We start from the raw sequence: 13,989 nt of genomic DNA, 5'->3' as shown, positions 1-13,989 counted from the left end.
TGGCAGGGAGCCATCTTCTCATTTCTTTGAAACTGCTTTGTGAAAAGTTGTGAACTACAGAAATATTCTAATAATAGAGTGGTTTTCAAACCAAGTTTCAAGGAATCCTGCAGAGGCTCAGTATTAATTATATTTTTACTCCAGCTTTCCTACATATAGCTCAGGGCAGGGTACACAGCTCTCCTCGCATACCTGCTTTACCTTCACAACAGCCTGGCAAGGTAGATTAGGCTGGTTCAAGCGTTGGCAACTCTATATTCCATAGACCCACCATTCCCTAGCATGAAGATTATTTATTTACATTTCCACCCCCCTCTTTCCCACTAAAGGAATGCATGACCATGTCATCCAATTAACTTCACAACTTTGCATGGTAGGATAGGCTGAGCGAGAAAAAGGGACTAGCCCAAAGTCACCCAGTGTGCTCTCTCAGTTGTGGGGATCTGAGCCCGGGGGAATAGCACAGCGGGGAAATGACTTGCCTAGCAAGCCAGAGGTTGCTGGTTTGAATCCCCGCTGGTATGTTTCCCAGACTATGGGAAACACCTATATCGGGCAGCAGCGATATAGGAAGTTGCTGAAAGGCATCATCTCTTACTGCACTTGAGGAGGCAATGGTAACCCCTCTTGTATTGAAGGGATAGAATCTAACAAGCTAGAAAACCTAGGTGGACTGGAGTCCTCCACAGAAACCCTGTGGGTGACTATACAAGGCCGGAAAGGAATCGTGCTACTGGGGACATGCTATCGCCCTCTGGATCAAAATGGCGACAGTGACTGGGAGTTGCAGGAGGAAATCAGGGAGGCATCAAGGAGAGGCAGGGCTGTAATTATGGGTGATTTCAACTACCCACACATAGACTGGGTAAATTCACATTCAAGTCAGGACAAAGAGGTCAAATTTCTAGATACGCTAAATGACTGCCTTAGAACAGTTGGTCATGGAACCGACCAGAGAGAAGGCGACCTTGGATCTAATTCTGAGTGACACCCAGGACCTGGTGCGTGATGTCAGTGTCAACGACCCTTTAGGGAACAGTGACCACAGTGCCATCAAATTCAGCATACATGCGGGGAGAGAATCACCAATGATGTCAAACACAGACATTTTAAATTTCAAAAGAGGAAACTTCTCCAAAATGAGGAGTATGGTGAAAAGAAAGCTGAGAGGGGAAATCAGGAGAGTCACTTCGCTCCAGAATGCATGGCGTTTACTCAAAACCACAATACTAGAAGCCCAATTAGATTGTATACCCAAAAGGAGGAAAGGTACCACTAAGTCCAGGAGGATGCCAACATGGCTAACGGGTACCGTCAAGGAAGCCATAAAAGGGAAGAAGACTTCCTTCCAAAATTGGAAGGCCTGTCCAAATGAAAAGAACAGAAAGGAACACAAACTCTGGCAAAAGAAATGCAAGGTGACCATAAGGGAGGCAAAAAGAGAGTTTGAGGAACATTTAGCCAAAAGTATCAAGGGGAATAACAAAAACTTCTTTAAGTACATCAGAAGCAGGAAACCTGCCAGGGAGGCGGTTGGGCCATTAGACAATGAGGGAGTGAAAGGGATTATTAAGGAGGATATGGAGGTTGCCGAGAAACTGAATGAGTTCTTTGCCTCTGTCTTCACGGCAGAGGATACTGAGCATATACCTGTTCCTGAACCAGGCTTTTTAGGGATGGAGGCTAGAGAGCTGAGTCAGATAGAAGTGACAAGGGATGATGTTCTAAACTGTGGAAAAACTGAAAGCTAACAAATCACCAGGGCCGGATGGCATCCATCCAAGAGTCCTCAAAGAACTCAAATGTGAAATTGCCGACCTCCTTGCCAAAATACTTAACTTATCCCTGAAATCGGGCTCTGTACCAGAGGACTGGAGAGTAGCAAATGTAACACCGATTTTCAAAAAGGGATCCAGGGGCGATCCGGGAAATTACAGGCCGGTTAGCCTAATGTCCGTTCCAGGCAAATTGATGGAAAGCATCCTCAAGGATAAAATTGTAAAGCACCTAGAAGAACAGGCCCTGCTGGGAGTGAGCCAGCATGGCTTCTGCAAAGGTAAATCTTGCCTCACCAACCTTTTGGACTTCTTTGAGAGTGTCAACAAGTATGTGGATCAAGGTGATCCAGTTGACATAGTCTACCTGGACGTCCAAAAAGCTCTTGACAAAGTTCCTCATCAAAGACTCCTGAGGAAACTTAGCTTTCATGGAATAAAGGGACAAGTACATGTGTGGATTGCTAACTGGTTGAAAGACAGGAAACAGAGGGTAAGTATAAATAGAGAGTTTTCACAATGGAGGGAAGTAAGATGTGGGGTCCCCCAGGGATCTGTACTGGGACTGGTGCTTTTTAATTTATTCATACATGATCTAGAAGCAGGGGTAAGCAGCGATGTGGCCAAATTTGCAGATGATACCAAACTCTTCCGGGTAGTGAAATCCAAAACGGATTGTGAGCAGCTCCAAAAGGATCTCTCCAAACTGGGGGAGTGGGCGACAAAATGGCAAATGCGGTTCAGTGTTAGCAAGTGTAAAGTGATGCACATTGGGACGAAAACCCCCAACTTCAAATATATGCTGATGGGATCTGAGCTGTCGGTGACGGACCAGGAGAGGGATCTTGGGGTTGTGGTTGACAGCTCATTGAAAGTGTCTATTCAATGTGCGGCAGCTGTGAAAAAGGCCAATTCCATGGTAGGGATCATTAGGAAGGGGATTGAAAATAAAATGGCTAATATTATAATGCCCTTATACAAAACTATGGTGCGACCACACTTGGGAGTACTGCGTACAATTCTGGTCACCACATCTTAAAAAGGACATTGTTGAACTGGAGAAGGTACAGGAGAGGGCAACCAAGATGATCAGGGGCCTAGAGCACCTTTCTTACGAGGCAAGACTACAACACCTTGGGCTTTTTAGTTTAGAAGAAAGACGACTGCGAGGAGACATGATAGAGGTCTATAAAATCATGCATGGTGTGGAGAAAGTGGAGAGAGAGAGAGAGATTCTTTTCCCTCTCACACAACACTAGAACCAGGGGTCACTCCATGAAATTGATTGCCAGGAGGTCTAGGACCAACAAACAGAAGTACTTTTTCACGCAACGCGTGATCCACTTGTGGAACTCTCTGCCACAGGATGTGGTGATGGCCAACAACCTGGATGGCTTTAAGAGGGGTTTGGATGACTTCATGGAGGAGAGGTCTATCAATGGCTACCAGTCAGAGGGCTGTGGGCCACCTCCAGCCTCAAGGGTGTGCCTCTGAGTACCAGTTGCAGGGGAGTAATGGCAGGAGAGAGGGCACGCCCTCAACTCCTGCCTGTGGCTTCCAGCGGCACCTGGTGGGCCACTGTGCGAAACAGGATGCTGGACTAGATAGGCCTTGAGCCTGATCCAGCAGGGCTGTTCTTATGTTCTTATGTATTCTACCAAAGACCTTGACCTTTGGTCCCCTAGTCCAACTCTCTTAACCCAGAGGTTTTCATCCTTGGGTCCCCACATGATGGACTACAATGTGAGAACCCCTGATCTAACCACGACGACTGGCTTTCTAGCTCAATGGTGGCTTCTCAATGAGAAGAGACTGGTAAAGGTGGAGAAGCTTGTCAGAACAGATTGGATCACCCCTTCTAGTCTTTCTATGCTATGGGGAACCTTCATTCTAGACCTCATGTCTAGGCCTCAACCAGGCCAGTAGGCTGTCCAATGTGTACATTAGAATATGTCCCAGAATCCTTTGCAGCAGACAGGAGTTAGCAGACAAGCAGATGTGGAAAAAGGTCCCCTGATGGTAGAGAGCTTGAAAGCTTGGCTGGTGAGAAGCTAACTTTCCAGAATAACTGAACCAGAAACACTGCTTTGTTGATCAATAATCTTTATTATTCTGTAATGCTGAATACAAGATAGCTGAATAAAATACAATCATTTTTTTTAAAGAAAGGTTAGGAGAGTACAAGGTTATGTAGCCAGATTAAAAAAACAAAACAAAACAAAACCAGAACAAAAACAGAGCAGTTCTTTTGCAGAGTGCAATATGGCCTGCTATTCTAGGTATCTACTTTTCCAAGACTCCTGAAAGGCTCAGAGAGGGACTATCCTTCTATCCTCCTCCTCCAATGAAGCAAATCAGTAATGGTGGATGAAAACTAGCTTGCTTACCCACTGCTGATCTTCCTTGCAAAGTATAGCCACTGGAGGAATGCTGGGAGTGCTGCAGGTTCTCGGGGTGGGTGGGAGGAAAGGCCAGAGCTCCATGCGGTGACTGTGAACCCTAGGATATATATCCCCATTGAAGAATCCTCTCGTTCTTCAGCAGATGGCTTGATCCAGACGGCTCCCTGCTCTCTGAAAGGCTGCAAGCCACTGCCGTCAGCCAGTGAACTAGTTCGATGGCTTTCTTACGGAACAGGAGGGAAATAAGAGGGTCCCCAACATGCAGCAAGGCTTGGACTCAGCCTGAACCCTTTGTTCATTACATTTCTGTTAGGGCTGCAAAATGGATTTTCCAATTCTGACAAAAACGCCTCAGATCCCAGTGCAGCTTGGAGATGGGCACTCCTGGTGGATTCCGCTCCATGCAGTTACCTGCCATTTTTTGTGCCAAGGGAGGCTTTTTGGCCTAACTGGGAGGTGCCCGGGGACCCTGAGAAGGTGCAAAGGGGACATATAGGAAATGTAGTTCCTCCCAGTGCTTTCCTCACGGGTAAAGCACTGGAACGAGAGTTTGCAAATGCACGGCATGGTTTCTCCAGCATCTCCTTTACATGCTCATGGCATGCCTACATGCCTCGGTTCTGCTCAAAAGTCTCCCCCAGCACTAGAAATAGCTGGCTACACCAAAAGCACCCACCTCCCTGTGGCACCAGGAGGATGGTGCATTTTTGTCAGAATCTGGAATTCCGACACACTGCGCTACTTTCTATCCCACCCTTCCTTCAGGGCATCATACATGATTCTACTGCTACCCATTTTTGCCCCACAACAACCCTGCAAGGCAGCTTAATCTGAGGGATAGAACTGGCCAAAGTCACTCTGAGCTTCACAGCTAAGATTTGAACCTAGATTTCCCTGGTTCTAGTCCACTCTATCCACTACACCACACTACACTTCTCCATTTGCTGTTTTACATCACACATGGGGGTGGGGAACAGTTCTGCTCTCTCTCCTTTCCCTATTTGATAGCGGCAGGGAATGTAAAGAAACAGGTATTAGAGATATTGCAAATTCATAACTTTTATTTCTTTTAATATTTTCTTCCTCATGGGGACCAAGTTGTCCCTGAAAGTCTTCTCAAACATTTTGTTCTTCCTCTTTTATGTGGGTTTTCTCATGCGCAATGAGGTTTGGCTTCTGTGTGAAGGACTTCCCACACTCAGAGCACTTATAGGGCTTCTCTCCCGTGTGGATCCTTTCGTGTTTCAAAAGATTCGAGCGATGACCGAAGCTTTTCCCGCATACTGAGCAACTATATGGTTTCTCCAACGTGTGGGTTCTCCTGTGCACGACAAAAGCAGATTTATCCCGGAAACTTTTGAAGCAGTCTGGGCATTCAAATGGTTTCTCTCCTGTGTGGATCTTCTCATGCTGAACCAGCCCGGCATTCTGGGAGAAGCTTTTCCCACACTCCAAGCATTTATATGGCTTCTCACCCGTGTGGGCTCTCTTGTGTTTCATAAGGGACGATGCGTCGCCAAAGCCCTTCTCACATCCATCACACTTGTATGGCTTCTCTCCGGTGTGGATTCTTTCGTGAGCGACGAGGTTGGTACGATGCCGGAAGCTTTTTCCACAGGTCGAGCACCCATATGGCTTTTCCTCTGTGTGGATTCTCCGGTGTACCCGGAAAGCTGATTTGTTCCGGAAACATCTCCCACACTCAGTGCATTCATGCGGCTTCTCTCCCGTGTGGATTCTTTGATGTCTAATCAGGTCGAATCGCTGCCGGAAGTTTTTCCCACAGTCAAGGCAGTTGTAGGGCTTTTCTCCTGTGTGGATCCTCTGATGAGCAACCAGTCCAGTTCTCCTGCTAAAACTCTGCCCACAGTCAGTACAGACAAACGGTTTCTCTTGGGTGTGGGTTCTCTCATGCGCAGTGAGATGCGATCGCTGATTGAAGCTTTTGCCACAATCTGGGCAGATGAAGGGCTTCTCTCCGGTGTGGATCCTCTGATGAGCAACCAAGACGTTCCTCCTGCAGAAGGTCTTCCCGCAGTCTGAACAGATGTATGGTTTTTCTCCTGAATGCATTCTCTGGTGTTCGACGAGTTCAGACCTGCATCGAAAGGTTTTGTTGCACTCATCGCATGTCTCACCTTTGAGGATTATTTGTTGGACTGCCATTTCACAGAATTCCTCAGTACTCTGCGGAAAATGATCAGGTTGGCCTTCTTCATCACAGAGCTGTATCTTCTGCTGGCTCTCGGAAGCTTCTCTTTGACCAGGAGACTGGGGATTGCCCTGCTCTGCTCTTCCGGGCAGCATCCACTGAAAACTCCCCGAGTTTTCGGACTGATTTTTCTCTTTCCAGAAGGCTCCCTCCTCATCTGCTAGAATAAGGAGAGAATCTTTATAGGAGGGATTTCACCCGAGAAGGACGACCTTAGATCTAATCACACACCAGGAAAGAGTTTTGTTTGTTTGAAAAGATATATATTGTATATTATTTATCAAATCTGAGAATCTGCCTTACACAAAGGCAGACTATTTAGCTCACAATTATCTATTTGGATTGGCAGTGGTCAGATAGATCTTGGTCTCTCAGGAACATAGGACGCTGCCTTCTACCAAGTCAGACCATTGGTCCATCTAGCTCTGTGTTGTTTACACGGATGGACAGAAACTCTTTGAAAGTCCCAGGCAGAAGTCTTTCCCAGCCCTACCTGGAGGGATTGATCCTGGGACCTTCTGCTTGCTCTACCTTCAGCCCCATCCCCCTTTGTCCAAGAGGTCTTTCTTAGCTCTGCTGCCCAAGATCTTTTTAACTGGCAATGCCAGGGAGCCTGAGACCGTTGTCAGCAACACAGCTGCTTGACCACTGCGCTTGGGGAGAAATACACCCCAATCCTACAAGACCTGGGAAAGCGTAGAGACCAGTGCCTCCTAGAGGAGGACCTCAAGTCTAAAAGCACTTGTCAACATCCATCCTTCCCTTCCTGTGATTTGCCCCATGGTCTTTTGAACTATAGGTTCCTTGGGAGTAGGGACCCGTCTCAGAGTTCCCCAACTATACTGTAACTGAGCCTAAGTACGCGTACATGAAATAACTGTATATTCCCCCCAGATTTATCCATGTCCCCACCCCTCCTCTGTTGTGCCTATTTTTAGACTGAGAGTCCCTTAGGGCAGAGACACCCCCCTCCCCAACACACACTGTAACTCCAACACTCCAACGTAAGTAATAATAATTAATAACTAGCTGGGCTAGGTGCAGAACATCTGTGCCTCCAGTTGGCCCACCCACCACTGCTGTTCCCCACCACCACCTCCACTATGCTGGCATGCCTGGGTTGCTGGCTGGCTGGCTGGCCGGCCGCTCTCCTCCTCTTGGCAGGCAGGCAGCTGGGTCAGGCCGGCCCACCACCATTGTCTCCCGTCCCGTCGCTATTCCCCATCCACAGCTGCTCTCGCGAGATCTGCCATACATGGGATTAGTGACGGGTACATTTAGGAGAATCAGACAGACAGACAGAGTTGGCATCAGAGTTGAAGTCTGCCATAGGGAATTCAAAACATATGATCAAGGAATCCCTTACCAGGAGGTCCCCAAACCTGGGTCCCCATATGATGGTGTACGGCAACTCCCATCATCCGCAATGGCTGCGGGTGATGGGGGCTGTAGTCCAACACCATTTGGAGACCCAGGTTCAGGGAGCCCTGCCTTACCTAGAGAAGCAGCGTGGTCGTTGTTGTCATCCTCCTGCTTGATCTCTCTGAAGAGCGGCCACTCCGAGGAGTCTGGCGGAGGCCCTTCTGCCTCAGAGTCTTCATCAGGCCAAATCATCTGGAAAGGCAGCAATAACCCATTGGGGTAGAATAAGAAGGACTGGCAGAGTTATGGCCCTTCACAATCCCATCCCAAACCTTTGGGCAGAACCCTTCAAAAAGGGGTCAGAAGGTTAATTTTCAGCAGAGTATGTATTTATCTACATTTAAGGCAACCCCTGCCAATTTGGCAAAGAGGCACCTTTAAAGGTGGTGATTCTCTGTATTAAGCCAGCGGAGAGTAACTGGCCCTCTCCACCCGCAGCAGAGTACCCCCGGTGACTGTTGCTGGTGTCTGTCTTATGCTTCTTTTTAGATTGTGAGCCCTTTGGGGACAGGGAGCCATCTTATTTGTTTATTTCTCTGTGTAAATGGCCCTGAGCCATTTTTGGAAGGGCGCTATAGAAATCAATCAATCAATCAAATAAATAAATAAACCCACACGGGGTTGCCAGGCAGTCACCCATCCAGGCACTGGCCAGAAGTAGGCCAACTTTGCTTCAGCAAGGTGGCTGTGTCATGTGTAGTGTAGTGGTTAGAGTGATGGGCTAGGACCAGGGAGACCCGAGTTCAAATCCCCATTCAGCCATGGAACTCACTGGGTGACTCTGGGCCTGTCACTTAACTCTCAGCCTAGCCTACCTCACAGGGTTGTTGTGAGGATAAAAATAACCACATACCCAGCTCTGGGCTCCTTGGAGGAAGAGTGGGATATAAGTGCAAGAAATAAATAAATGTGCCCTCAGACCAGGCCCTGGAACCCTGTGACAGAAAGTGGCAGACCAGAACTGGACCACCAGGAATAAATTACCCCAGCTAACTGGGCCAAGAGACTCCTCCAAGAATAGCGACTCTCATTCAGCAGGGGAGAGCCTCTCATTGACCCATCCCACGCCCCATTGTGCTTATTTTTAGACTGAGAGTCCCTCAGAGCAGAGACCTATCTTCTCGTACTTTTCGAAGCCTCCCCCACACAGACAGATGGTGCTTATCTCTCTCTCTCTCTCTCTCTCTCTCTCTCTCACACTCACACACACTCACACACACTCACACACACACACACACTCACACACACTCACACACACTCACACACACACTCACACACACACTCACTCACACACTCACACACTCACACACTCACACACACTCACACACACACACACTCACACACTCACACACTCACACACACACACACTCACACACACACACACTCACACACACACACACTCACTCACACACACACTCACTCACACACACACTCACTCACACACACACTCACTCACACACTCACTCACTCACACACTCACTCACTCACACACTCACTCACACACTCACTCACTCACACACTCACTCACACACTCACTCACACACTCACTCACTCACACACTCACTCACTCACACACTCACTCACTCACACACTCACTCACTCACTCACTCACTCACACACTCACTCACTCACACACTCACTCACTCACACACTCACTCACTCACACACTCACTCACACACTCACTCACTCACACACTCACTCACTCACACACTCACTCACACACTCACTCACACACTCACTCACTCACACACTCACTCACTCACACACTCACTCACACACTCACTCACTCACACACTCACTCACTCACACACTCACTCACACACTCACTCACACACTCACTCACTCACACACTCACTCACTCACACACTCACTCACTCACACACTCACTCACTCACTCACTCACTCACTCACTCACTCACTCACTCACTCACACACTCACTCACACACCCTACCTGTCCCTATTCAGCCCAGCATAGCATCCCTCCCAGGAACTGCTGCTGATGTCTCCTTTGCGTTTTTTAGATTGTGAGCTCCTTTGAGACAGGAAATGAATTCCCTCTAATTGGTCAGAGACACTGTAGAAACTGGAGGCTCTCCTATTTCAGCAGGGGGAGAGCGACTGTCCCTGTTCAGCCCAACACAGTATCTCTCTTCAGTGGTTGTTGCTGGTATCTCCTGTGTGAGCCCCTTGGGGACAGGGAACCTTTTCCTCATTTCTTTTGCTATAACTGCTTTGAGAACTTCTGTTGTCGAAAAATGGTATATTTATAATTTACATTTCCTTATACTGTATATTAGACATATACCCCGCCTTTCTTCAAAAATTGGAACGCAAGATAGTGGTGATGATAACAAAATTACAATGGTGCTCCCCAATCTGTGCTGGCTCCCTAGTCAAGGTGCCTAAATGGCTCAAGCTCAACATAGTTCCTCCCATTAGGATCTCTGAGATCTGCCAAGGGCTTCCTCAAGGACAAGCTCTAGGGACAAGCATCAGGAGGGCACTGATGGATCAGACCAAAGGTTCCTCTTGCCCATCATCTCAATCAAGGGCGTAGCTAGGTGAGAGGGGGCCCGTATTCACTTCATCCCTCTCTCTGATGGGCCCTCCGAGTGAGGGAGATAATGAAGAAAATAGGGAGGGGTGGAGTTGGGGGCCACTCAGGAATTGAGGGGCCCGGGTCCTTTGAATGCTTTCACTCAATGATAGCTACACCCCTGATCTCAGTTCCAAGAGCAGAGAGCAAAATGCCTCAAGGAAGTCCACAGGTAGAGATACATGGGAAGCTTCCTTAGGCTGAATCCCACCCGCAGTCCATCTAGCTCAGCATTGTCTACTCTGATTGGCAGCAGCTTTCCACGGTTTCAGACAGGATACTTTCCCAGCCCTACCTGGAGATACTGGGCATTTAAAAAAAAATGCTTCTCAAAGTTGCCTTCTACCATGCCAGACCCTTGGTCCATCTAGCTCAGAATTGTCTACACCGGGACTGCTCAGCTTTGGCCCTCCTGCAGAGGTTGGCCTACAACTACCATAATCCCTGGCTATTGACCACTGTGGCTGGGAATTATGGGAGTTGTAGTCCAAAAGGAGCTGGGGGCCCCAAAGTTGAGCAGGTCTAGTCTACACTGACTGGCAGCTCTTGGGGACCTTCTGCATACAAGGCAAGTGCTCTGCCACTGAGCTATAGTCCTTTACCTCGTGACGGCAACCACCCTCTCCTATCCCTCCAGCAGCTGGTACTCAGAGGAATACTGCTTGGAGGGGTTCTGCTTCGGTATTATGGCGAGTAGGAATTGGCAGAGCTCTCTGCTAGGAATGTGCTGAATCATCTTTCCATCTATCAGAAGAATTAGATCAAGATAAATAGACTAAATATTATTATTATTAATTAGATTTTTATACCGCCCTTCCAAAAATGGCTCAGGGTGGTTTGCACAGGAAAATAAATAAATAAATAAGATGGATCCCTGTCCCCAAAGGGCACACAATCTAAAAAGAAACACAAGATAGACACCAGCAGCAATCACTGGAGGGATGCTGTGCTGGGGATGGAAAGGGCCAGTTACTCTCCCCCTGCTAAATAAAGAAAATCACCACGTTAAAAGGTGCCTCTTTGCCAAGTTAGCCGGGGACAATATACGAAACTAAATAGTCATAGGGCAATGCTGCATTGGGGTTGGATGGGGCAGTTGTTCTCCCTTTGCTAAGTAAAGAAGAACCACCACTTTAAAAGGTGCCTCTTTGGTCAGCTAGCAGAGGACAATAATCATACCATATTTACCCAAATAGAAGGCGACTCTGAATTTAAGATGATGCCTTAAAAGACAGAAATTAAATACAAGTTAAACCTGTACTTACCCAAAAGAAAGAGGACTTTGATTCCAAGACAACAACCCCCACCCATATTAACAAGGGGGGGAAAGGGGGGAACCTCATCTCCAATTTAAGCAAATATGGTAATAAATCTATCAAATCTGTCTAAAGCCAGCAGCCCATAAAACAAATAAAAATTCCATTTAACAGAAGTGAATGCCTGTGGTTAAGTATCCCTATTTTCTGAGCTGGACCACTCACCTCCGGGATCTCTTGATAGTCCTCTCTGCGCTGGAAATCTTCAACCAGGTTCACCGCCTGAAGGCAGGTCTCGGGGTGGCTCTCCCGGACCCAGTTCTGCATTTCCTCGGGCAGGACAGTCAGGAACTGCTCCAGCACCACCAGCTCCACGATCTGCTCTTTCGTCTTCTTCTCCGGCTGCAGCCACCGGCGGCAGAGCTTCTGCAGCATCCTGCAGAGCTCCCGGGGGCCGTCGGCATCCTGGAAGCAGAACTGCCTGAAGCACAGGCGGTCTATTTCGGAGGCTACAGGGACCTCATCCGCTATCTCTTCCTTCACTTTTATGCACTCCGCCTCGTCACTGCAGATGCCACCTGAGAGCTGGGTTGCCTTCTCTTGCCTAGGCTGCAGTTCGCTGTCTGAAGCCTTCTAGAAGAGAGAGGAGGCAGTCTGAGAACTGTCCTGAGGCAGCTGCGCATTTCGCTGCCCGGGGAATCTGTAGCATTCAAGATGTGGGTGCTGCTAGCACTGGGCACATGCCCCAACTAACTAGCTGCGTGCCTCAGACCTCTTGCCCGCCTGTCCCCACACTGACCTCATTCGGGCAAAGCAGAAGGCAGTGGCTGCACCTAACCATTCCAGCCCTGCAAGTGCTCTCTGTCACTACAACCTCCTCCTCCACCAAGCCTCCCTACTCTGCGCACTTGCAATGGAGCAGTGGGGGGAGACGACGGAGCCACTACGGCAGGCCTGCTCAACAGAACCCCCCCGGCTGTTTTTGGACCCCAACTCCCATAATCCCCAACCAGAATGGTCAAGATCATGGGAGCTGAAGGCCACCATCTGCGGGGGGCGGGGGCAAAGTTGAGCAGCCTTGCACTAGAACAATGAAGCAAAAGGTTGAGGGGTGTCAAGCTAATGCACAGTACTCTCTGCCCCCAAATGTCACACAGAGACAAGGTTGCCACAAGTCGTGATTGCAGAGGGGAAGGAAATCTGAAAATAATGCAAGTGCTGTGGGCCAGGAACTCAATCCTAACAGAATCCGAGCAACACCCTTGGCTAAAATGAACCAGGTATAACAAGGATATACCGGTGATTAATCGCTTCAAGAACCAGAAGAGCAGGTTGGGTTCCTTTAGAGGGCAAGAAAAGGTTGAGTTATCAAAATGGGAGCTTGAGCAAGGCCCTATTGGCCCAAGCCTGGATACTTTAGATCTCTCTCAACACCCCCGATTCAATCACTGTTGCCACTGGACACCCCAACTTTCCCAAAACCCTCCCTCTGCTTCCCCTTTAACATGTTATAGGGCAGTGCCTTCCCAGAATCCCTTACTGCTGACACAAGGGTCTTTTCCCAAATCCAGGTCCAAGTCTGCTGGATCACATACCTCCGGCTTTCCCTCCTTGACTGCAGCACTCGGAAGGAGATGCCGAATGACGGTGTTGCTCTGCCCTTCTGCCATTTTCACTCTCAATGCAAAGAGCGGCCGGAAGTGGTGCCAGTCACTGCAGTGTGGTTAGTCTGTGTTAGCTGGCAACACAGACGACGTTTCAGGATTGGATCCAAGGGTTTGCGATAGTCTAAGGTGAATGGTGCTTCTGCCTGAAGGAAAGAATCAGATGGGAACATATGATGCTGCTTGTACGGAGTCAGACTGTGGTCCATCTAGTTCAGTGGTGTCCACTCTGACTGGTAGCCTCACCAGGGTTTCAGATAAGGGTCTTTCCCAGCCTTACTTGGAGATGCTGGAGCTTGAACCTTGGACCTTCTACATACAAGAGCCCCTGGTGGCGCAGTGGTAAAACTGCCACCCCTGTAACCAGCAGGTTACAAGTTCGATCCTGACCAGGGGCTCAAGGTTGACTCAGCCTTCCATCCTTCCGAGGTCGGTAAAATGAGTACCCAGAATGTTGGGGGCAATATGCTAAATCACTGTAAACCGCTTAGAGAGCTCTGGCTATAGAGCGGTATATAAATGTAAGTGCTATTGCTATTGCTATACAAAGCAGGTGCTTTGACACTGAGCTATGGATGCTCCTGATGAATGTTTTCATAGAATTCATTATTCTTGTTCAACTCACTAAACAGAATGCTGGACTCTATAAACATGGAAGTT

General features: G+C 48.4%; 1 protein-coding gene across 1 annotated transcript in view; it reads right to left on the bottom strand.

Moving 5' to 3' along the window:
• LOC128343927 (uncharacterized) overlaps positions 1-13,989 on the bottom strand; it is a 37,632-nt gene that overhangs the window by 15,053 nt on the left and 8,590 nt on the right. The window contains exons 2-5 of the mRNA XM_053293358.1: positions 13,261-13,475; positions 11,891-12,298; positions 7,886-8,003; positions 5,296-6,549 (exon numbers count right to left, since the gene is read on the bottom strand). Of these exons, the coding sequence (XP_053149333.1) occupies positions 5,296-6,549; positions 7,886-8,003; positions 11,891-12,298; positions 13,261-13,335 (1,855 nt within the window). The 5' untranslated portion in view covers positions 13,336-13,475. The remainder of the gene's footprint in view (positions 1-5,295; positions 6,550-7,885; positions 8,004-11,890; positions 12,299-13,260; positions 13,476-13,989) is intronic.

The sequence above is a fragment of the Hemicordylus capensis genome, chromosome 2, assembly GCF_027244095.1.
Source record: "Hemicordylus capensis ecotype Gifberg chromosome 2, rHemCap1.1.pri, whole genome shotgun sequence".
In the NCBI taxonomy this organism is placed as follows: Eukaryota; Metazoa; Chordata; class Lepidosauria; order Squamata; family Cordylidae; genus Hemicordylus; species Hemicordylus capensis.
The sequence above is the reverse complement of the archived record's forward strand: the minus strand, read 5'-3'. Positions and strand labels throughout refer to the sequence as shown.